This window comes from Myripristis murdjan, chromosome 3 (genome assembly GCF_902150065.1).
Source record: "Myripristis murdjan chromosome 3, fMyrMur1.1, whole genome shotgun sequence".
NCBI lineage: Eukaryota > Metazoa > Chordata > Actinopteri > Holocentriformes > Holocentridae > Myripristis > Myripristis murdjan.
The window spans coordinates 5084095-5108671 of NC_043982.1; the positions used below are offsets into that span (position 1 = coordinate 5084095).

The window sequence follows — 24577 nt, forward strand, 5'->3', positions numbered from 1 at the left end:
TACCCAAGATATCCAAGCTGCGTAACCCAATTGGGGTTGCAGGGTTGGAGCCTATCCCCACACTCATTGTATGGAAAGTGGGGAAACACCCAATTCAGTATCTCCAATTCACCTGACTTGAGGAAACCAGAGGTCAGGCCGGTCGTCCTGACGTCACATGTGATGAAGACCATGGAGCGGCTGCTGCTACACCATCTGAGACCGCAGGTGAGCCATGCCCTCGACCCTCTGCAGTTTGCGTACCAGGAGAAGGTGGGAGTGGAGGACGCCATTGTCTACATGCTACACCGATCCCTCTCTCACCTGGACAGGGGCAGTGGTGCTGTGAGAATTACATTTCTGGATTTCTCCAGCGCCTTCAATACCATCCAGCCCCAGCTGCTCGGTCACAAACTGACTGTCATGGGAGTAGGCTCACACCTGACGGCATGGATCATGGACTATCTGACAGGCAGACCTCAGTATGTGCGACTGGGGGGACTGCAGGTCAGACACTGTGATCAGCAGCACAGGAGCGCCGCAGGGGACTGTGCTCTCTCCAGTCCTGTTCACCCTGTACACGTCGGACTTCCAGTACAACTCGGAGTCCTGCCACGTGCAGAAGTTCGCGGACGACACGGCCATCGTGGGATGTATCAGCGGTGGACAGGAGGAGGAGTACAGGAAACTCATCCAGGACTTCGTAGCATGGTGCGGTTCCAACCACCTCCACCTGAACACCTCCAAGACAAAAGAAATGGTGGTGGACTTCAGGAGGACCAGGCCTCACCCGGAGCCCGTAAGCATCAACGGTGCCTGTGTGGAAATGGTGCAGACCTATAAATACGTGGGAGTGCAGCTGGATGATAGACTGGACTGGACAGCCAACACTGAGGCTCTGTGCAGGAAAGGACAGAGCCGACTGTACGTCCTCAGGAGGCTGGCGTCCTTCAACATCTGCAAAAAACTGCTGCTGATGTTCTACCAGTCTGTTGTGGCGAGCGCCCTCTTCTATGCGGTGGTGTGCTGGGGAGGCAGCATCAAGAAGAGGGACACCTCACGACTGGACAAACTGGTGAGGAAAGCGGGCTCTGTTGTGGGCACACAACTTGAGAGCCTGACATCTGTGGCAGAGCAACGGGCGCTGAGCAGGCTCCTGTCAATCATGGACAATCCACTGCATCCACTGCACAGCGCCACCACCAGGCAGAGGAGCAGCTTCAGTGACAGGCTGCTGTCACTGTCCTGCTCCACCGACAGACTGAGGAAATCATTCCTCCCCCACGCCATGCGGCTTTTTAACTCCACCCGGAGGAAATAACTCATAACTCATTATACACATACTGCACTACTGGTAGATAACACGTAAAGACTGGAGGGGAAGGGGTGATTCCATGAGGCTGGATCAAGTCTGACAGTTCCTGAATTCCCAGTACCGGGCGTCAGGTTCTGTCGACGGTCTTGGTCTCATGGTTTCACACTAACTCTGAACCTCGGTCGGAGCGTGTGTTCCTCAGGTTAGGTTATTTTCCACTGCTGTTGAAATTGTTAATACTTCTGTTTAAATTGTTCATATTTCTAATTTTTTTTATAATCCTTGTTTATAGTGTTTATATTGCTTACTGCTATTTATCATGTGTATACTGTATATTTCTTCTAAATTTGCACACTGACCTACCTCTATGCACATTTTATACACCCATGCACACGGTTTTTTCTGGGTTTTTTTTTGTTGCACATTGCTTTTTGCACACTGGGTTGGGTACTCAGATCTTATTCTGTTGTACTTTTGATCTTATTCTTTATTATTATTTTTTTTTTAATCTTTTTTTTTTATTTTATTTAATCTGTAATCTGTGGATACTGCTGAAAAACTGCGAATTTCCTGTGGGATGAATAAAGTATCTATCTATCTATCTATCTATCTATGTCCCAGTGGAAACCCACTCAGACCCAGGACTTGAGGTGATGAGAGGTGACAACACTAACCACTGCACCATCATGTTACCCTGCAACGTAAAACTGAAAAATTGTTTTGAGGTATGCACAACACACTTCTTAAAAAAAAAAAAATAAAATAAAAAATAAAAAAATATTTCACTCTCAGTGTTCTTTTTAGCCACCTGGCAATGCTACAGCAGAAAATAGCTCTGCCATTTTGGAAGCCACTAAAAATTGTGTTTTCCAGTCTATATCTACTTTACCCATTTTGGACCAGTGTCATCCTAGTGAGGCTCTTGCAACAGAGAAATTAGAGAATGCATCAGACTTTGTGACTGTATCACACTTAAATGGACCAACAAATACCACTATACTATGGGTAAGAATCTGAAGAATCACTTTATCACTCATAATCCCCTAGGTATCCCCTTGTACCCAAAAATGTGATGTTATATTAGTGAAGTAGGCCATAGTAAGTCCAACAACCAAGAATTTTTTGACATGGACAGGGTGTGAGAGGAGTGCTTGGAATGTAGTTCAAGGGAGATACTGGACCTGGATAGGACAAGAAAAAGCTGGTGATGAACCCAGAAGCATACAGTGATTTTATCTGTCTGTGTGACAAAAAGATGGTCTTGGCTGGCTAGTCTCAAGTTTATATAATCACATATAGGTTTGAACAGCCTTAAGCATGAGTCTAATCAAAAGAGGAAGATGGGGTGAGAGATGCCGAGTTGGTTGTCCATGCTGCATTTGAGCTTGTAGATGAGCATCAGAAGAATGTGCTGAAATTTTGGACATGGTCGCGTATTGAGATGGATTGTAGTTTAGGGAGGAAGTGGTGACCTGAGCATCACAATAAGCAAAAAATGCCAGAAAGAACAAGAATTTTAAGACTATGTCTATGTATGCAGACAGGTATGCTGTCTTGTGCATTAGGTAAGGAGGTCTTAAGTGAGCGGCAAACGTTTTGGCACAAGCCATGGCTCAGCCTTACAAGACCTTTGATAGTCAAGTGGGACAAGGCTGGACATTGGCCTCCTGAGGTTAGTTTAATGAAGAAGTTAATTTCGCTGATGTAGACCTGAATGGTAGATAATTTGATCCTGAGAATGGCATGGGCATATGTAATGAAGCTGGAGAGAGTCAGTGTGATCCAGGCAGTGTGATCATCCTTTGCTGATGATGTCTACAACAGCGGTGTTGACCTTCTTGGACCCTTCATGCCCATTTCGTGCTGCTACAACGATCTGATACATTTAACAGAAGCAAAGAGTGAGGGGTGAAAATTCAGGTGGTATTTTGGCTGAGAAGCACTTGTTGACGTAGTAGCTGGAAGGGGTTGCATGTGTGAATAACTGGATGTGTTCTGGCTTGGTTGCGTGGTCATCATTGAAGAAGGGAATGTCATTCCAGGAGAAGAGGAACTGATGCCACAGTTTTAGCAACATCTTTCACGCTTCCCTCAGTGTGATGTGATCATGGAGAGATGCAACAGCGGTGGCGGCGGCTGACAAGCGGTGACAAGAAGGATCTACCTTGACAGTAGTTAGTGTTTGGTGCATCTGGAAATGTGGTGTATTTTCTCAGCAGGAAGGGATGCTTGGAGTGAAATGAGTGAATGATGCCATGGAATTCCAGGGGTTCACCAGTACCTTCCACTTTCTCTGTGGAGTCCCTTGGAGTCCAAGTTCAAGAAATGTGAATGAGCTTCCAAATCAGTGTGTATGGGACACCTTGAGCATGCATTGCTACACACAACTGCAGATAAAAAAAAGAAAGAAAGAAAGAAAGAAAGAAAGAAAGAAAGAAAGTGCCCGGAAGTTTATAGGACTGTAAATCTTGACATTCTATCTCTATCTACCCTTCCTTTAACACATTAACCACTAACAACTACAATAAAGTCCTAAATGACATAGATAGCAGTTGAAAGAGATGGCATACACTTCCTACTGCCTTACAGTCTAGACTTTCACTCATTAAGATGAATGTATTGTCTCTTATCACACTTTTTTTGTGGAACAAGAAAAAAAAAAACAGAATCAAAGAACTTTGCAAATATTATCAGTATGCGTTCACCTGCCAAATTTTGAATGGTACTCATGGTGTTTTGCTCTGTGCCCACTTACTACCTAGTTGGATCCAGAGGTTTGTGTGTCATGGCACCCCATTGAAGAACAAATAACATATCTATATAAGCTACCAAATTTAATATATTCCAACATACCTTCTAAAATAATGAGTCAAGACTTTGAGACATTTATATTGTACTTTTCCACTGTGTGGCATAAAGTCCATTAATTTTCCAATATTTGTGTCAAATTCTTTCGTCAATTTCCAATCTTTTATAGGTTTTTTTTTTTGTTTGTTTTTTTTGATAGGCGGGAAGCCAATCTTCTTTCCACAGTGAGGTGAGAAAGGTGCTCAGTGTTTGACAGTCCGTGCTTTGGTTGAACTGCTGAAGGTGCCTGGTGGCTTGAGATGAGAAAAGAATATGGCAAATCTTGAGAGCATTGAGGCTTCAAGGATCTGTAACAGATATTGTCCAGTTCTGACTCACCATCAGAGAGGGCAGAACATTTGGCATCATGGTATAAGAAGGCAAAGATAAATTCTACGGCTTTCAGTTATCTGGAGTGGATGGGCAATGGTCGTTTGAGCACGGTGGGTCTGATTGAGGTTTGCACTCCCTTGGAGAGGATTGTGAGGATCATAGCTGGATGGATGTATAAGTTGAGCAAGATAAATGCAATTGCAAAGTGTCACCCAGGCCACTCAGACATTCTGAGCGGCCTTGGGATGGTCAGGTAGATGTAACTGCATATGCTGGAGGCAAGGCAGTCGCTGAAATAAAGCTTTTGTTAAGCAGAATAAGATTTTGTATGAAATGCAGGTGGAGCTGCAGGGTGTCCTTAAGGTGAGTTGAGCAAAACTAGAAACATCTAAGTGATGGGGAAGGGAGGGGGAAAAGAAGAAGCAGAATAGCACTGCTGTGGATTGCTGTCATGGTTGCACTCTAGAGGTGGGAGTAAGCCACATACAGTGGTGGAAAAAAGTTTTTGAACACCCCATGCATTTGTGAAATATTGCATTAAGAATCAATCAGGTCTTCAAGTGCAAGTAGAATTTTTGTTGCCAAGCTTCATGTCTATATAAAGAAAGCACATTTTAAAGTTCCTCAGACACAAAAATGGCTAAAACAAGGAACCTAATGCAGGAAACACACCTGAAGATCAAGATTCTCAGCCAGGAAGGGTACAGCTGCCGCCAGATAGCCAGGAAGTGCAGATGCAGTCCTTCAGCAGTTGGATCCACTCTGCAGAAATACAGATGAACCAACAGCTTGGAAGACAAACCAAGATCTGGGCGTCCAAGGGTTTCTTCAGCAAGAAATGACCTCATCCTGATCCGCATGTGCAGGCAGAACTGCCGAATGACAGCACAGGAGCTTCAGCAGCAGTGGTCAAACCAAACTGGTTCCACCCGCACTGCACGTGGCCGGCTTTTAGATCATGGCTTAAGGTCCTACAAGGCTATCAAGAAGCCCCTGATCAATGAGAGACAGAGGCTAGCCCGGCGTCGTTGGGCCAGGCACACAAGAACTGGACAGCCAAGAACTGGAAGAAGATTCTGTGGTCAGAAGAATTTGTCAAGAATTTAGTTTTGTTCGTTTTTCTTGTAAACAATGAACAAAAAAATATAATTTGTATTTGTTTGTATCTGTCTAATGCAGCCACACCTTTTGAAACACAAAAAAAAATTTTCCACAAATATTTCAAGATATTTGAGATTGTGTGTGAGATATTTGAGATTGTGTATAGGACATTATTTTTTGACATTTTGTGGCAGTCAATAACAAGCAAGAGAGGCACGACACAGAAATTTATATCTCAGCCTTAAGCCTCCTGCCCTGGCTCTCCTTCAGGAGGGTCACACCATTTCTCCTCTCTGATGATAGAGATGCATGCAGATTAACCTTCTAATTGGAACCATTGTTCTACCGAATGTAGCTATATAGAAGGCTTGTCAAAATGAAATTCTCTATTGCAGCACCACTAATGAATGGACAGTTACATGCACACATGTGCAGCATCAAAGTGAAAAGGTTAACATATGAACTGAATTTGCTTTCAAGCAATAGAAAATGTGAAAAGCTGTCCAGCTTCCAAGTGAACCTTGCAAAGTCAGTCAACCAATAACTTCACAGTTATATTGGGGCAGTTGGTTGTCAGCTAAGAGGATAGCAAATCTGGGACCATTACAACCATTACAGTGTGACTCGAGTCAAGTAATGTAGCTCACTGGTGGCTCACCAGATACGAGTGTGCACCATTTGTTAAGACTGAGTCCTGATCGCAGTGAGCTGTGTTCGAATCCAACGCAGGCCATTTGCTGCATATCATCCTGCATGCCATCCTCTCTCTCTCTCTCTCTCTCTCTCTCCTGCCTTTCCTATCTCTCTCTACTGTAACTGTCAAATAAAGCAGAAATGCCCAAAAAATCTTTATTTTAACTCTGTTAGCCGGCACTGAGGTGGCTGTGATAGGTTAGGTGGGTGTCTACTGTTTACCAGCATTACATCAGATTTCACGAGAACGAAATCTTGTCCACTCAAAATAAAGCTCATGAGCTCTTGTGCAACATAAAAGCTGAAGAACCTGTTTCTATGCCTGCTGGTCCATACCAAGTGGATGAGTGGGTCAGACTAGATATCGCATAGAGCAACAAATATGGCAACAGGGGTAAGAATTTGACCAAGTTTACACGAACAGAGCAGGAAGTCATGCCAAACAACTGTTATTTTTATCTGTTCATGCTTTCTATTAACCTTTACATGTGAGATGGCTGACTGAAATACTTTTGTGAATATTATGTCTCACATGCATTTCACATAGATCTGATGCGATAATTTTTTTTATTTTATTTATTTAACCTTTATTTAACCAGGAAATCCCTTGACATTAAAATCTCTTTTTTGAGGGAGACCTGGCCAAGAAGAGCACACCATTACAGAGTTACAAAAATTCTAAAATAAAACACGTTAAGAACAGACAAAGGACAACAGACACATACAACAAAATCCAGCTTAGGAATAGCAATTACACTCTTTAGTAACACAGTTTTTTATCAGAGCTTTGAACTCTCCCAGGGAGACCAAATCATTAAGCTGTAATATGTTCTGAAGATTGTTCCATGACCAGTGGCGGTTCTGCCCATGTTGCCACCCTAGGCGAAATTACTGCCTTACTACTCCAATGCCCCTCCAGGCCCATGTTGCCCGGTCAGGTCTGCCGGATCTGACAGGTGAGCGGCACACACATACTGCCATATATACCTTTCATTATAAATCAACTTTTGTTCATACGCAGCTGCAGCAGCACAACGGACAATGACACAGACAACATGGTTGATTATTGACTGCGCCATACGGCCATTCGCCGATAATCACGGCATCAGGCGAGCCTACCTACTGGTTTACAGATGCAAGTACAATACATGTGTATTTGCTTAGACCCCCAATATTAGATGAGGGCGTTTTGTCAGGGGATTTTCAATGGAAAAATATTGTCTTATATTCGGATGAATACGGTAATAGAAAACTGCTTTGCAGCGCTGATGATTTTTTTTTTTTTTCTGTGCTCGTGCTGCCCCCCACATGACATGAAAAAATGCCGCCCCGGGCGGCTGCCTGCTTCGCCCATGCCTAAAACCACTACTGTCCATAACCATGGCGCAAAACAAGAGAAAGCTGCCCTACCAAGTTCCGTGCAAATCCTGGGTACCTGGTAGGGCAGCCTTCTAGTGGAACGAAAGTTATAACAGCTGTTTGTGAGTGATAGTAGATTACATAAATATGAAGGGAGTTTACCCAGTAGGCCTATGGATTTGTACATAAAGATATACCAATGCTGCTTGCTCCTTAGGCTTAATGAAGGCCAGGAAACCAGATCATAAAGTACACAGTGATGGTTATGGGACAATGAGTTGGATATAAAACGTAGAGCACTGTGACACACAGAGTCTAGGCAGCGAAGTGTAGAATCACATTTTATTAGTCAAGGTAGCTCTTTGAGGACATTTTAAGTTAAGTTACTTCATGCTCCCCCACCCCTATCACCAAAAGTTACCATGGTGGCGTCACTTCTTTTACATTGTCATCACATGATGAACAAGGTGAATCTGAATGTTTAAGTGGAGAAATTACAAAGAACTGACCCAGTAATGCTAATGGTGCCAGACATTCAAAAAACATAATATGGAATAATACATCTGGACATAGCTGTCTTAGTCCTCACAGCGGTATCAGCAACAACCCAAATCAGCTGCGTCTGCTACAGAACACACTGTTAGTGTAGAGGTTGTGCACTACTACATTTGGACATCACTCCACAGAACCATTCATGCTTAGTATTCTGACATGAGCCAAAACCCCTACTGAAGAATAGAAGCTGGCTGAGCATACAGGACTATTGAGAGATTTCCGTTTTTTGTTGTTTTTTTGTTGTTGTTGTTTTTTTTGTTTGTTTTTTGTTTGTTTTTTAGCAATGTGGTAAGATAAGAATGACAACAATCATTCTGACTTTTTTTTTTCTTTTTTTTTTTTTTGTTTGTGCACTTTGAGGATGCTTAAATTTGTTAAAACCTATATGTTTACTGGTATAGATGAAAATGTGGCCATAAAAGCCAGGTCACAGAGTTCAAAGACGTACAGAAATGGCTGAGTTTCCACTCACGAGGGAATGTCTGAAGCAGGACTGACAACATGCCCCCACAACGTGAATAAGGTGGTAAACAAGTGGAGTACCAGCACTTTTGTGTGTGTCACTGTTGGTCTGTCCTATAGTGCTCAGTGGAATGAAACTGCAACCTAGTTAGCTTAAAGTTTCCAAACCCAGTTAAGTGTGTCATGGTGTTCTCCAGCAAGAAACAGACACCCACTGTTCTGCCTTTTGTGTAAGAGAAGCAGAAGAGAAACAGTGGAGAGGGAGGGAGAAAGGGAGAAAAGAGAGGCAGGGAAGAAAAAGAAATTGGAGATAATGTGGATAGAGATACCAACTGAAAGAATGGAATGGAAACAGGAGCATGCAGAGGGGAGAGCCGGTGAGAGCCACTTTTTTGAAAGTAGTGAGCATATTATCATAAATCCTAAAACCTGCAAACTGTTAACAGCAGGTTTGAAGACCATCAGCACCATCCTAGAAGGACATGCAAGACACTACTCATTGGAGGTTTAGAATTCAGACCTAGCAGAGCAACGGAGATCTTTAAAGTCAGTGTTAAACTGTCAAACTACCAAACGTGACATGCTGCTCACCCCAGGAACACGGCATTTGTCAGATCAGCTGTGATTTAGAGTTGCCTCTGCATGCCTATTTGTGATATCCCCCCAAATCCGTCCTTTCATTCTGCTTGATTCTAATACCTAAATTCTGATCAGTCACCGTATTTCACAGAGTAGAAGCAGGAACTATTTTCATGTCACCCCCCTCTGAGACATACATACATGTCTCCATTTCTTCAAAGGGATCAGATGGCAGGGACAGCACCCCTGGAGAATTTACTCGGTAGCCTGAATATGTCTTAACACTGTTTGATAAGGAGTCTTGAAGAGTTGGAAGAAATATTTCCTATCACTGTTATACATCAGCCCTGTATCTGATTCTTTGATTTACATATTTTCTGGGAACAGGATAAACCGAGACAGCACATCCAGGCTTATTAAGCCTGACTTATTTGGTATTATTAAGCTTGAGCTCTTGAGCTGAGGGGTGAGAAGAAAAAAGAGGACAAAAAAAAAGAGTAAAAGAGAATTTGTTTTCCAAACAGAAAATATCACTGGAATGTTGGCCACTCTGTGTTCAGTCTATTCAAAGTGCTCTCAGGATTATCATGTTTGTTTTTTTCAACATCTTACAAAATTTGAATATCCTTACTGACATCAACTGTATTACAAATCCCCCACTGCAACAGGAGTGCATGGCCCTGCTATTGCCCTCTAGGGACAGGTTCAGGTACTATCTGTTGCCTCTGTCAGGACAGAGACAGATTGCCCCCGATTGAGTCTGTGAGGGATACACTGCTGCAGCCAATATGTGAATCAAAACAAACAGCCAATAGTGTCACAGCCTGTATTTAGACAGTTCTCTGAAATCCCAGTACAGTGAATTCTTGGAGCAGCACTTGCCCGGTGCCAGCCACCACTTTGGCTCATGAACCCTTGTCTGGAATGGGCTGTTTTATTCAGAGCTAGGTGGAAGCATTCTTGGCACAATGTGCTACAATTTGGAAAGGCAAGTAAAAAATCAGGTTCGGACAGGACCATTCTTGCTAGGAAGAGGATGTTCCTAGACTGACATACGTGGAGAAACAGCGAGAGATACTAACGAACATTAACATCATTACAGAAGATATGTTTTTTTATTTTAAGTGCCTTACCTCTCTATTTATGGTCGCATTTGTAGAATAGATGGTCCTGGTGGAAACCCCTAACCCAGTGTTCCCTGTTCCCCCCACAGACCCTGTGAGCACTCATCACAATAAAACCTTGAACAGCTTAAAACTTTGCAGATCTTAACATCTCGAGCAGCAGTTGCCTGTTGATACTTTAAAAGGGAACAAACGTGTCCACTTATATCATCATGCCAATAATTACTATGATGAAAAAATAAAACTGAATGAATTAATTAAGAACTGTAGTGTCCAGAAGAAGGTTTATACCGCCACTCAAAACAAAACTGTAGCTATTTACAGCAGTGAAAATACTTTGATTAATGTGTGTGATGTGACGTTATCATGATACCGCATCATCTGTTTAGGGAAATATAAAGAAATGTAAACCTGGAGCAAAGAAACCATGTCAGTGCAATGTCAAACCTGTTGAAATGACAAAAAGTAGGTAGGCAAAGAGTTGGCACTTGACAAAAGCTATAGCATCCCTGCCACAATATAACACAAAGCACCAGCGTCCTCATTGTTAGGTGAAGAATGCTGCAAATTAAACACCGAAATGAGACGTATTTATGAAATGAGGCTAACTAACAAATTTCTCAAATAAGCTACTCATACATACTCATCATCTGCATCCCTACTTGATCAGGTTATTAATGATCCTTGGTGAAGCAGATATGTGTAACATGTCATTCTCTCTATTGTTTTTTACTTGCTGAAATGATTCAATAATAGAAAGCTCTGCAAGTGAACCCAACCTCCTCTGAACTAGCTCCTGTATTTTGCAAGGAACTGAACTGCTTACTCTCTGTGCTGCACCAGTCACTGTATCTCTCAGTTTAGGTTCATCGTGTGCCGGAACTTTTAATCTGAAGGCGAGGGACATGTGCTTCAGTGTTACCACTCTAAAGCTTGGGAACAAAACTCAGTTGATCGTTCTAGCGAATGTGAGGCAGGTGAGCTGAGCCACGTGAAGAGAAGCCTCTCTGTGACGTACCACATGTCCTGAAAGCAACAAAATCCCCGCACTCACCGTGCTAGCACGGATTAAGGGAAAGGGGTTAGCGCTTCAGTGTGACTCTGGAAATCACCCAGTCGTGTTCGAAGTAATCATGTTAGACAATTGGCCTTCTTAGCGTCGTCCCTGGAAGCTCCCACTGTGCTGTTAACCTGATCTCGCACACTGCTCACGTCTGCAGTGCACCCAGGGGAAGACTAGAGAGACAATGGAGGTGGGAAATATTGGTTTTAGGAGAGTGAAAGCGAGAGAGAGAGAGAGAGAGAGAGAGAGAGAGAGAGAGAGAGCAAGTGACAATTGGCTGAAAATACTGTCGCCTAAATTGCTGCTGGTCGTAATTTGGAAATGAAAAACCCCCAGTTCATCAGCAAATGGGCCAACCCCCTCTCTTTCTCATTTTTCTGGCATACTTCCTTCTCTCTCATTGCATAATACCATAGGTTTGTTGTAGTTCAATAGTGAAATAACAAGGTTGAGAATTTTATAAAAAAAAACAAAAAAAAAACTCGCTTTTCTCAGTTTATTTATGTGGCAGATTCCACACCTGGTTTAGACTTTAGACATCCCAGTAGATTTCCCTGCGCTGGCTGGGCCCCTGATCCTGATCCATGACCCGTGACCTCTACATTGCTTTGGCTTGCTGTCAACTCCAAGAGGTAATAGATAATTGATCACAGTGTTTTCATCGTCTTCACAGATCTGAGAGGAGCTATCTGCCTGGTTGTCATTGTTATCAGCTTGGCGCGAGTTTAGGCTTGCACAAATGACTCGGCAGCTTCTTCCTTTTAGTTACTTATTCTCTTTGTGTGTGTCTCTCTCCACCGCTCTTGTTTGCTCTTTCTTTCTTCCACAGCTTGTCAAAGCCTCTCTGGATTCACACACAGGTGTCCCTTATCTATCAAGATAAGGGACACCTAACCACAGCCTGGCTGATGTCATTAAATTCACAGCGTGACACACCCTTATCCTATTATATTTGATAAGAACAGACATTTCTACACGTGTGTGACTGTGTGTCTGTCTGTGTGTGTATTTCAACGACAGAAAAAGAGGACATTTCGCTCTTGTGTTGTGAAAACCTCATAACTTCAGTTTTGGTGTTTTTTCTTTTTTTTTTCTTCAGTCAAAGAGTTACAATCTCTGCTATAGGTTAAGCAGCTTCTGTGAACCCCGGGGCTTATGAGAACCTTTAAAATCCCTTAAGATAAACTGAAAAATGCATACTGGTCAAACTGCAAACAAGGCTGCTTTTCTTTAGTTTCAGAAAAATTTACATTTTGGAGATAAAAGGATTTGACCCAACAGCAGTCATATATCCTTCCCTGAAAAGAGTGACAGCCAGAACAAGAGGGGAATTAAGACAAATAGAGAGAGTTGAAATAAAATACAGATGGATACTGACCAGAGAAAATACTGCTGCAAATCCCTAAAATGTGTTTTGTTTTAGTGTCATTTTTTTGTATGGTTAAAGTGATGAGTTAATGAGTAACTGTCATATTCATGAATGAACATGCTTTTACTTGTGTATATATTTGTGTGCATTTTATATTGACTTCTATTCATTTGAATGAATGCTTTGAAAGGGAGAGTCAAAGAGAGGGAGAGAGTGTGGGAAGGAGTGTGAGAGAGAGTGTGTGTGTGGCAGTGGTACGGTGAGGTGAGGTGAGGTGAGATGAGGGGGGTGAGAGGTGTGTGTGTGTGTGTGTGTGTGTGTGTGTGTGTGTGTGTGTGTGTGTGGTGGGGTGGTGGTAGTGGTGGTGGTTGGTGGTTGGTGGGGGGGGTTGCCAGTGCTAAACTGCCATAAAACTTTGTCCATTGGATACAGATTAGATGAAGGCTGCTTTAGTCCCTCCCCTCCCTAGCAGCCTGCTCTATATATACACTGGAGAGGCAGAGAAGAGCTCATGCACTGGCTTCTACTCCAGGAATCAGTGTGTGTGTTGGCTGATCTCGAATCTACAGTGTCTGAGTCTACAGGATAGGAGACACAGAGAGAGAAAGAGACAGAGAAACAGATAGAGAGAGAGAGAAAGAGAGACAAAAGGAAGCCAAGAGACAAAAACCTTGTTTATATTTATTCTTCTGGGACTTGATTGAAAACTGAGGAGCACATGGTTACTGCTGTAGTGCTGGTCCCCTCCTGTGAGTGAAGGGACAGACAGATAGAAAGAAGAAATACAGGAGAGTTAACAGAGTTTAGCCAGAGACTCCAGAGCAGACAGAGACCCCCACAGCCTCCATTCCCACTGTGCTCCCCCATATGATGGAAGACTACACGCTGCCTTTCTGGATATACATGGGAGTGCTGACCGTGTTCATTGGAGGAGCCATGAAGAAGGTGCTGGCGTCCCACATCAGTGCTGCCCCGACCCTAGTGGCCTGGCTGGGTGCCACCGTGCTTGTGGAGAGGCTCTGGGCGTTTTGTTTGCCAGCCGTCCTGATGCTGGCACTGCTCTGCTTCGCCTGCTGCTTCTACTCTGCCAGGAACTCCCCGGTGCACACTCTGTCCGCAGAAGGCAAGGCCGTGTTCATCACAGGTAAGGGCAAATGCTTTTCTCACTAACCAGGTCTCTGTGAGTCAGAGGGTGTGTTGGGCGATCAAAATGGGGATGAAGTAAAAAGCAAAGCCTTGTTAATCAACCTTACACTTGAGGAACAGTTTGCCTACTTTTATTTTTAGTATGTAAATTAATAGTTCACATCTAAGAGAGGGGGCTGAAACTGATACAGACTACATGAAGACAGGGACTTTTAATGAAGAAAGTTCATGAAGAGTGATAATTTTCAAAATGGTTGTATAGCATTTTGGAATGAAATCTCATTGTGATTACAGGGTGATTACTATTCTGAGCTTGTGAAATGATGTTTCCAAATAATTTCACAGCCTGCAGTTGTGTATCACCTTTTGTGGGTATGAAAAAAATGCATGCATGTATCCAAATTTGAACTTGTAATTAAATATATATATATATATATATATATATATATATATATATATATAGTTTTAGAATGTGTAATGAAGTTTTGTAGCTGCGGAAATATTTTGTGTGAAAAAGTTTTGTGCACGCAGATGAAATTTGCACATGTGGAAAAAAGTTTTTGGGGCTGTAGAAATATTTTGTGTACGTGTAATTCAAACTTGTTCATGGCTATTTTTGACCGTGAGGTTTCACAAAGTCTGAGGAGAGATGGACACCCAAATTTCCTTCCTTTGTGTGTGATGCTGAAGTTACAAGTTCCAAAATACAAGCATGAATTTTGACCCTGATTTTACGTCTGAGCAGACTAGCCAATCAACACGCTGCCCACTGACTAGCCAATTAGAGTTTTACCATCCAGTCACAGGAGCTCAAACTATGCATTCAGGGCAAGTAGAGGCAGAGACAATTTCGGAAAGAAACAGCTCACTATCGAGTAATTTCCTCTATCTGTGTTATGTGGGTGTCCCGCCCCTTTTTGGGAGGCAGTGGCCGTATCACATCCACTCACCCACACATTATTCACAGCACCAAGTGGCTCTGACAACACTTCCAAAGAAAGTAGGGGGACTGGGGGAGCGCGCATCTTGAAATGTCTTTTGTATAGATCATCTTTGGTAGAGGTCTCTGCACACCTGGGCTTTCCTCAGTCATTGTGGGTGCTCTATCAGCAGCAGTCATTCCAACAGCCTATATGTGGTTGGCTAGAAAACATTTTTTTTTTTTTTTTTTTTTTTCAGATATGTGCATGCATTTCACATGCTCAAAATATGTGTGGTGCGGTTTCTGTTAATGAATCAGTGTTACTGGAAGGCCATTGTTTTGCTGTGTATTTGCCCCAGTTTATCTTTGTCATCTGTCAGCCTGCCATAACAGGACTTGCCCCTGATTGGAAACACTGATTAGTTTATCTTGCATTGTGTCCATGCAAGTGATGTAAATTCAAGCTCTTTGTGTCTTGAGATGTTGAGCCCTCTGGACTCAACTACTGTAAATCGCTTTTCACATGATGTGGTCAGTGTGTGGATCGGCTGCTGAAGTCCACACACTTAATCACATTTTTGTTTCCCCAGAAACAATTGAATGGCCAATTGGTTTAAGGCTCTTTGTTTCATAGTTAACAAGCTAATCCAAACTGGAGATTAATGTGATTGTACAATAATAAGTGTAATTGTGTGATTACGTAATTATAGTGGGAGAAGTGACTGCTAGTGACCTCAAAATTACACAAAGCTAAAGAAACCATAATCTGCCCATACTGACGCACACACTTACATTTTGGAATAGTTTATCCCAGCTGCAACTAGGAAACTGTGTGTGTGTGTGTGTGTGTGTGTGTGTGTGTGTGTGTGTGTGTGTGTGTGTGTGTGTGTGTGTGTTTGTGTGTAAATATGGCCTCCTCTGTGAATGTGTGTATGTAACAGAGAGAGTTAGTGAGATGTGTGTAGGAGGTTATAGCTGTACATGTCCATTCCATTTTCAGCCTCCTACCTATATGACAGACTCCCAAAACCTCCTTGTATCAGTTAAACTAACTACTTACCCTAATGTTACCCTAATGTTAATTATTTTACCAGCCAAAGTACATTTCTTTAATAGATAAGAGACTGGATCTTTATCAGTCAAATGGTCTTGTAGAGCAAACAAATGAATCAGGTAAAGCCAAACTCAAGCAATATTTGACTGGTGGCTGGTGATTACTGGCCCTCTGCCATTAGGATTACCAGAGTCTTTATGTGTTAATTTCTGTTGGTGAAAGAGGTTTAGGAATTGACGTGAACAGGCCCCAGCTCTGAACTCTTTCGCCACCCTAACCTTTCAATTCTGTATTTTATGTTATGTTATTTTATTTTGTTTTTGACCATTCTCACCACTGTTGACAATATGTCAAATGAGATATGACAAAGGTTGCTTTAGCAAACTCAGCTGCTTCCAACGTCACATTTCTATGTGCCATTCTTCATCCACTTAATCTAAACACAGTATAAACATGTTCATTACGTGATTAAGCTTAAGATAGATCCTAAAGTCATGCATTTCCTTTAACATTCAACAGTATTTCCACAACACTAAGAAATAACCATCTGGGACATGATCAAACACAGTCTCATACATTTCTGGAAATAAGTATGGACTTTGAAAGATGGATCACGTGTGGTAACTTGTCAGGGGTTGGGAACTGAATCTGGGTCACTGAAGTTGGAGGTGGAAGTACCCATCCATCTGCCTCCCCGACCTCCACACACTTATTTTCTAGCATGGTATTTCAATATCAAACTATTTTCTGTTTTTAGTCATGTGTCCTCCACCTTATTTCTGGTTGGGTAGTGCCTTTCTCTCACTTTTTGTCCAGATATTTGCAGATATTTTTAGGGCATCACGCACAAATTTTTGGCAGCCAAGGCTCTTATCTTTGCTGCACTGTGACCTTGTTTTGCGGAATTTGAAGAACAGGTCTTCTGGATTACTCTTGATAACTATTGGATATTAGAAAGCATGTAGGGTATAAAAACACATCTTTGTCTCTCAGACTTTGAACAAAGGTGTGGTCAGATTTCTGTCAATAGCCTCCCACATAGGAAAGCGAGTTCTTTTGATTGTTCTGTTGTCTTGACCGAGACAGAAAAGGAAGGAGTGAAGAAAACTAGGTGAAACAATATCAGGTAACAAAGTAGCACAGTGAGCACTAAGCCCTAGCTATGACGGTTATGAATGTCAGGGCAGTGAGTTGTTGACAGAGATGGACAGCGCATGCTGGGCCAGTCCCTCTTTTAAAAATATTGATCTCTTAACAGACTGGGGTTAGGAATGTTTTTTATTTATTTTTTTAGACAAAATTTCCAGAACTTTGAACTTCCTACAAAATGAGCTTCCTGAATGCCCCAGTTGAATGTCCCAGTAAAACCACAATAAGAGTCTGAATCAATCATGCAGTATTTTCCATAGAATGGGGAATGGAAGTCACAATTTCTGTCGCATTGGAACCATGGAGAAAAGAGTAAGCAAGGCACAGTGCCAAGGTAATCCCAAATCAGATCAACGTATGCTGTAGACAAAGCTGTCCACTGGCTTTGCCAGTGGGCCTTAGGAGGTCGTCTAGTGTCATGGTAACAAGGCTTAAAATCCCCAAGCCACACATTGTACACATGACCATGTTCAAACTGCACTTCTCTGTGTGTTCTCAGGGAAATGTTACACGCTACAGCCTTTACCCAGACACATACATAGAAATAAATCTGTGTGATTGCATCTGAGCATACGTGGATAGGAACAGCGTGTGTGTGTGTGTGTGTGTGTGTGTGTGTGTGTGTGTGTGTGTGTGTGTGTGTGTGAGCGTGTGTGTGTGTGTGTGTGTGTGTGTGTATGTACCTGCCAGCTCTTGAAGCCATATAATTTGGCCAGGTTTTCTAGTGCCTCAAAGACAGTTCCAGTTTAAATCAATAGAAAATAAATAAATAAATAAATAGTAATTTATTTACACCTGTCATGGAAAAACGTGACCTAGGGAGGGTTTGCTTCACCATAATCCAGAAGGATAATTTCTAATAAGAGATTTAAAACTTCATCTTCTAATACAGAGATCTCAATCAACAGCCTCATTTAATTGGCTCTCCTGCAAGCTGTAAAGGCCACTGCAGGGTCGCTTTGGAAATAAGAGCAGAGGGTGGAAAATAAGGCCCTGTTAAACCTCTTAGAAAGCTAATTGAAGTGTGATACAAAGAGGCACATTCTTCGAAGGATGAGGGTTGAAGTCATAGGGCTCGCTGACTAGGCAACTCTGCAGTTTGGCATCATGCCGTCATGTTCCTGAGTGGGCAGTCTCAATGAGATGAGGGCTGAGGAAACGTCTGCATATAATAGGACTGTGAGGCCACAGGAACAATGGACATCTGAATAGAGGCTGGAAGCTGAGTTGGGGCATAAAGAAGTCCTTGAGGCTAAATGGTTGCATAAAGGAGAATGGCCGTTAATTCAAGGATGCAGAGAGTCTCAGGGCAGCCTAATCACAGCAAGTTCACATGATCATAATGTTTTGTAAAATAAGCAATGTGTTCTTGTAATGAATATTATGAAGATTATAGTCCTGACTGAGCAAGCTATTTTCACCTGTTTGTCATGTGCAATGGTCATTGAATGGTTAGGTTTATACAAGAAAAGTACAGTTGAGATTAGGGTTAGAAGTTTGGTCATGGTTAATAAGAAAACTTAACAACCCAAAACAACTCAGTAAGAATGAACAAGCCATGCCAGCTTGGATGTCCAACTAAAAAGGTCTGCATCAGATTTTAAGGAGTCAACATAGTCTAATGACAAGTCAGCTTCTGGGGCAAAACTTTCATGGACAAGAACAGAAAACCTGGAATTGCACGCATACTACTATAACAGCAAGCCCCATAAGGGGGGATATATGGAATGTGTAAAGAAACAATCAATGGATGAAAGATCGACATCTACACTTACAGAGTCATTTGGGACTACACCCATCAATCATAATACACAGATTTTGTACACAGACACTGAACTAGACTGCCTAGGCTCAGTGACAAGCTTCCATTGGACAGTATGCTGACAGGTATCAATGCAGCACTACACTGCCACAGCAACAGTGATCCTAGAGATGCTCAGCTACAAGATCAGGAAGACAAGCTATAAATAGTTGCCCCTTGGAGACTAAGACTGGAAGCCAAGATAAAGACAACATGCAAAGAATATAGTAAGCTGGCCTGGCTACAAAATGGTGTAATAATCAAGGACCGATCATGGCTACTGAAGAAATACAGTGTGATTTCCACAACTGAGCCCCCCCCCAAACAAAACCAAACAAACAAAAGAAAACAAAGCAATCACTCCCACTATAATCAATGACACTGACTTCACGTTGCAATGTGATGTCTTTCCCCAAAGCTTCAATGGACACCTGATGTCTATTTTTGATGCATCATATTGCCTGTTCTGCAACTACTCACCCATTTTGCTGTTGCCAAAGTCATACAAATCAAATTCATGGTTTGTTTACCTTTTGACTTGACACCTAGACTTCACACTTAAAGTGTGGACAGCATCAGCTGTTGTGATGTGCTGCCCAAAAGCATGGATGCAGTTAGGACAAGGTGTAAAGAGATACACCAGAGAAGCACAGGCCAACAGGATACCAGGATGGTTCAGTCAAAAATAGCCTTATTGAGCAGCTCCCTACTGCCCTTAACCCCGGTGCTACATGTGATAAAGCCTTAGGTGACCTTACTGACATTCTGAACAAGGTTCTGCATAACAGCCTTAACTCTATTCATGCCTTGAAACAGGGCTATAGGAAGCTTGAGCGCAGGTGATGTAAAACACATAGTGAGTTTGTTGCTGTGTGTGGGTTGAAAGTTTTAAGAATCATTAACGTACATGCTCAGCAGCCAGAACCAAATACATTTCACTACTAATCAATAACAATGAAAACAGTCCTAAATTCTTTTTTGATTTATTGTTACAAAACTTGGAGACATCCATACACTTGGAATAACTCATTTAGAGCTGAAGACTAATGCATTTTTTTCATTGATAGAATCAATGAAATTAGAGGTAAAGATGGTTGCCCCTACCATACTCAATCCCATACATTTTCTCAGGAAATGCCCCAAACCACTTCAGCTGGGGCCAGCCACACATTCTCACAGTTTATGGTTATTTCTGTTGACACCTTACCTGAAGTGGTGGCTGCATCAAAACCCACTACCTCTACTACCCACTATCCTCTACCAGAACTGTACTGGTATTTGGCGGACAGCACTCTAATGGTTATACTCTTACCTGTTGAATAGATCACAATCCGTTGTCCACAATAATTATCTGTCTATAGGCTCTTTGGGGAAGTTTGGTGTGCCACAAGGTTCAGCAATTGGGTTCATTCTTATTTTGTTTATACATGTTGCCTCTCAGTGACATCATTCATAAATATAATATTGATTTCCACTGTTATGCTGATGATACACAATTTTATATTCCTTTTAAACCATGACCTCTCACATCTCACAAACCTGGAGACTTGTTTAGTTGAACTTAAGCGAACTTTTGTTACTGAATGCAGACAAATCTGAGATGTTAGTTTTACCTACCAAACCCAACCATATGACTGAGTATTTGATGCTGTACAATATCACAAAACTATACATTGAAAACCCTTGCTAAAATCAGACCCATACTATCACACACTGATGCTGAAATCATAATACATGCATTTGTAACAACTAGGCATGACTACTGTAACATCCTTCTCAGGGCCTGCCATTTTTTGCCAGACTCTTTACTAATACCAGGAAATTATTATTGATATTTGATATTTTGATCTCACTCCATTGGTTACCTATACAAGCCTGATTAGACTTTAAGGTTCACTTCCTCAGTACAAGGCGCTGAATGGATTATCACCATCATATATATGTAAACTCAGTAATTGCATGCCTGCACTCTCTGCACCATGAGTAGTGGCTTCTTGACTGTAGCTGGAAGCAGAGCATTTGCCTACCATGCTCCAAATCTTTGGAATGTTGATCTTCCAGAACAACAGCAGAGCGTCCAGGTGCTGGTGCTGAGTACCGGGTACTGATAGATAGAGCAGTCACCTATGACTGAGACCACACAGACCAATCTGAGCAAAACCTGAATTAACTGCAGACACTTTATGACTTGATGAAGTATTCCTGAATCCTTGAATGCCTGGCACTATACAATGTAAACAGGACAGAACTTCTTCATCAAGAATTCAATGCAGAACAACACCAGAAGGCAAAAAATAAAAGACAAATGCAACATTTGCCAAATCTTCTGAAGTTCAACGGCTGTTCTGCACAAACAGAACATCAGTGGAACTACAGGAACTACAGCCAGATCATCTCAAATGGGTATCAATAAAGGCTCAAGACATAGACTCATTGATCCACCTTATCAGGATCTATAGCAATGACATCAGGATGTCAGTCAGACTGGAGAGGTGTGGACAGATGGTTTTGAGGCAAGGAAAGACGATTAGGATTGAAAGGGCTGAACTATGAGACGGCCAAATAACAGACATGAGGACAGCTCACTCACCTGGGAATCCCACAGTCACATGGGAACCATGTTGGCAAGGCAACAAAGACAGCAACATCAGCTTAATGGAAAAAGCAATATCTAGGTCATCAATACATTTTTTTTTCTCTTTGTCATATATGCCATGATTTGTTTTTGATTAAATTTGTTTTTGTTTTTATTTCATTTGAATTCACTTGATTTGATTTGAGTTGGTAATTGCCTACTGAGCACACATTGCACTCCTGGCTAGCCGAGAACAGTTGCCCCTCTCCCTGCGATCCCTCCCAAGATTTTCTGCATTTTTCCCAGTTTTGGGTATCAGGGTTTTTTGAGGGAAGTTTTTTTCTTACCTGCCACAAGGGTTCAGGGCAGGGATTTGTTTTGTTTTCTATAAACTGTGAGGCAGTAAAGCCCTTTGAGTCTGTAAACAGTGATTAAGGGCTATATATAAACTTGAACTTGAGTCAGGGACTGCAAGACAACACTGAGGCTCTAATCATATAGCAGCACAGGAGCAGGGACTCAGCACCAGGTCAATACTTCATCAGAAAGGATCAAGGTGCAGACTGTGCAAAAAGACCTGTGAGACATTCCAGCATATAGTAGCATGGTGCAAGATGCAAGCAGCAACAGTATACTCTGAACAGGACAACCAGGGTGCAGGGATTGGATGCAGGCACATCAGCATCTGGTATGGGTTGGGCCCTTCAAACGCCATATGGAAGACACCATAAACAGTAGTTGAGAATGATTAAGCTACAATACTTTGAGATTTCCAGGTCCACACAAATAAACATGTTCTGGATAACCAACCAGACATTGTGGTAACAGATAAGGAAGATAAAACATGTCTTTATAAATGTTAAAAATCAAGGCCAGGGCAATAATATATCTTATATGCAATAAAACTGAAATGGTGGATAGCAATCAATAATTTTTGAAACTTTCTGCTATAATGTAGAAGAAAGTTTGAGAAAGTATTAAAAATGGAGAAATTACATTGAGTGCAGGTGCCCCACCAAGTGGTGCTGTAGTGCAGAAGTATGTAAAGCCTCATTATATCTCACTATCATAGCTGGCTAAAATTTGGTAAAACTGGCAAGATCAGCTCAATTAATATATGGAATGGTCTATCCCAATAATTCCAGATTGCATAGTAACACTACAGAGCTTACAAGCCATTAAAGTGGTAGTAATGGCCCTTGCCTTAATAGCATTATTTATTACCCCACAAGTGTAACAGATCTCTAACTTCGACTCATCAAAGTTGTTCTCCAAAATTATTACAAGTGAATCTGGTCCAGCAAACAACAATATTTTGACCCAAAAGCTGAAAAATTGTTTTGCCACACATTTGTTTGGGATTTATTGTCAAAATTTGCATAGCTAATGCAATGCAACGGTGCTACATCCCATTGCATTTGAATCCCAAACAAATGTGTGTTGTTTTGCATCCGTCAAAATGTTTTTTTGTTTTGTTTTGTTTTGTTTTGTTTTGTTTGTTTGTTTGGTTGGTTGGTTGGTTGGTTGGTTGGTTGGTTGGTTGGTTGTTTCAGTTTTGGGTCTCCACTCAAAATTATGTTGTTTGCTGTGTCAGATCCACTTGCATTAATTTTGGAGACAAATACCCCCACTGAACTGCAACAAGGCAGGCAGTGTATTTTACATTGAACTGTCTAATTATATATACTGATATTTATATTTATTTATTTGTGGTAAGGTAGTAGGAATAGGTGGCCATACTACCGTTTCCCACTCAGCCCTGTTGCAAAGAATGACATATTTTATTGTCAGATGGATTCAAACATGCAGTTCATGCATTCATTTTCCTGTGGCATTGAGGAGTAAGCCAAATAACCTGTTTGTGCTCGTAAAACAAATTAGCATATTGTGCTTGGCCGCCATCCACTGCCACTTGCAGCTATATTCATTTATGCATGCTTGTGATGCTTTCAGCATTTCAAATATCAGTTATAGTGTGTTAGGTTTTCAGTGGCCCTGTGTTTATTGGGTGCTCATGACATAAAGCAAATCAAAACTGCTGGATGATAGCACAAACCCTTGAAATGGTTTTGGACTCATATCAGAAAGATTCTTAAGTCCCAGTTTTACACACAGATGCAGGTAGCAGCTATGAACAACCACAGACATTTCAACACATTTGGCACTGTGTTTGGGAGAGTTTTCAAATTTGGTGTTGGCTGTCAGATCAGTCTATTCAACATCAAACGTTTGCTGGGTAAAGATTATGGATTATTTAAAGAGCATGTCCACCCACACTACACATTACAGAATTGGAATTCTATAGCAGTGACAGATCATTTATGTCTGACAGATTCAAACACAAAATGCTGCGAGTGAATAGTATGTGGCTTAACTCACTGTGCCCCCAAGACGCATCAGAGCAAACAAAGATGCAATTTGATCCATCGGCCAACCAGTAGCTGTTGGAGTCCTCCCTGATTCATCTATGTGTATCTGTACAGAAATGTGATTGTGAAATCCAGGTGGTATTTCCCTCAAAGGTTTTTTGAAATCCAAATAAAAAGGTGATGTTAATTATTTGGTATTATTCTTGAGTACTATCGCCCTCATCCACAAAGAACTGACAGTTCCTGAAAGTTACTGACTAAAAAATAAGTTTAAGTAAAAGCTTCATTTTCTATAGTAATTAATACCAGCAGGACTGAGTAATGTTATTTTCTTGACTCTACCAACTAAATGCAGTGAAAATGTCTCCCTCGTTGGATCTAGCACTGCAACAATATGATAGCAAATATTTTCATAGCTAACATTACTGTAGAACTCACTTGCTAAAAACCTACATTTTTGAGGTTTGTAATATAACTGATGTGAGAAAGTTCATGACTGACATCATGGCTCACTAAATTCCAGCAAAGGCGTCCGCATTTAGATGGAGGCCTTTGCGAAGAGCGAAGGCAGGTAAAACAAATGTTTTGCAAAGGTTTTGAATCACTGCAACCATGAGAGGTTTTGCATCATACAGTCACAACTGGGCACAAAACATTTAAGACTGGCTAGTAGTTTCTGAGATTAGCTGCAGACAGATACTGTCATTTCCAACAAATGATACAATGATAATGCAAAAAAATGTTTTGTGTCACTGTTGAATTAGCTTGTATTGCAGGACATC

General features: G+C 41.7%; 1 protein-coding gene across 1 annotated transcript in view; it reads left to right on the forward strand.

Annotated features, from left to right (window-relative positions):
• Nucleotides 1–13306: 13306 nt before the first annotated feature.
• Nucleotides 13307–24577, forward strand: part of hsd11b2 (hydroxysteroid (11-beta) dehydrogenase 2) — a 40123-nt gene continuing 28852 nt past the window's right edge. Inside the window, exon 1 of the mRNA XM_030048339.1 lies at nt 13307–13923. Coding sequence (XP_029904199.1) covers nt 13647–13923 — 277 coding nt within the window. The 5' untranslated portion in view covers nt 13307–13646. The remainder of the gene's footprint in view (nt 13924–24577) is intronic.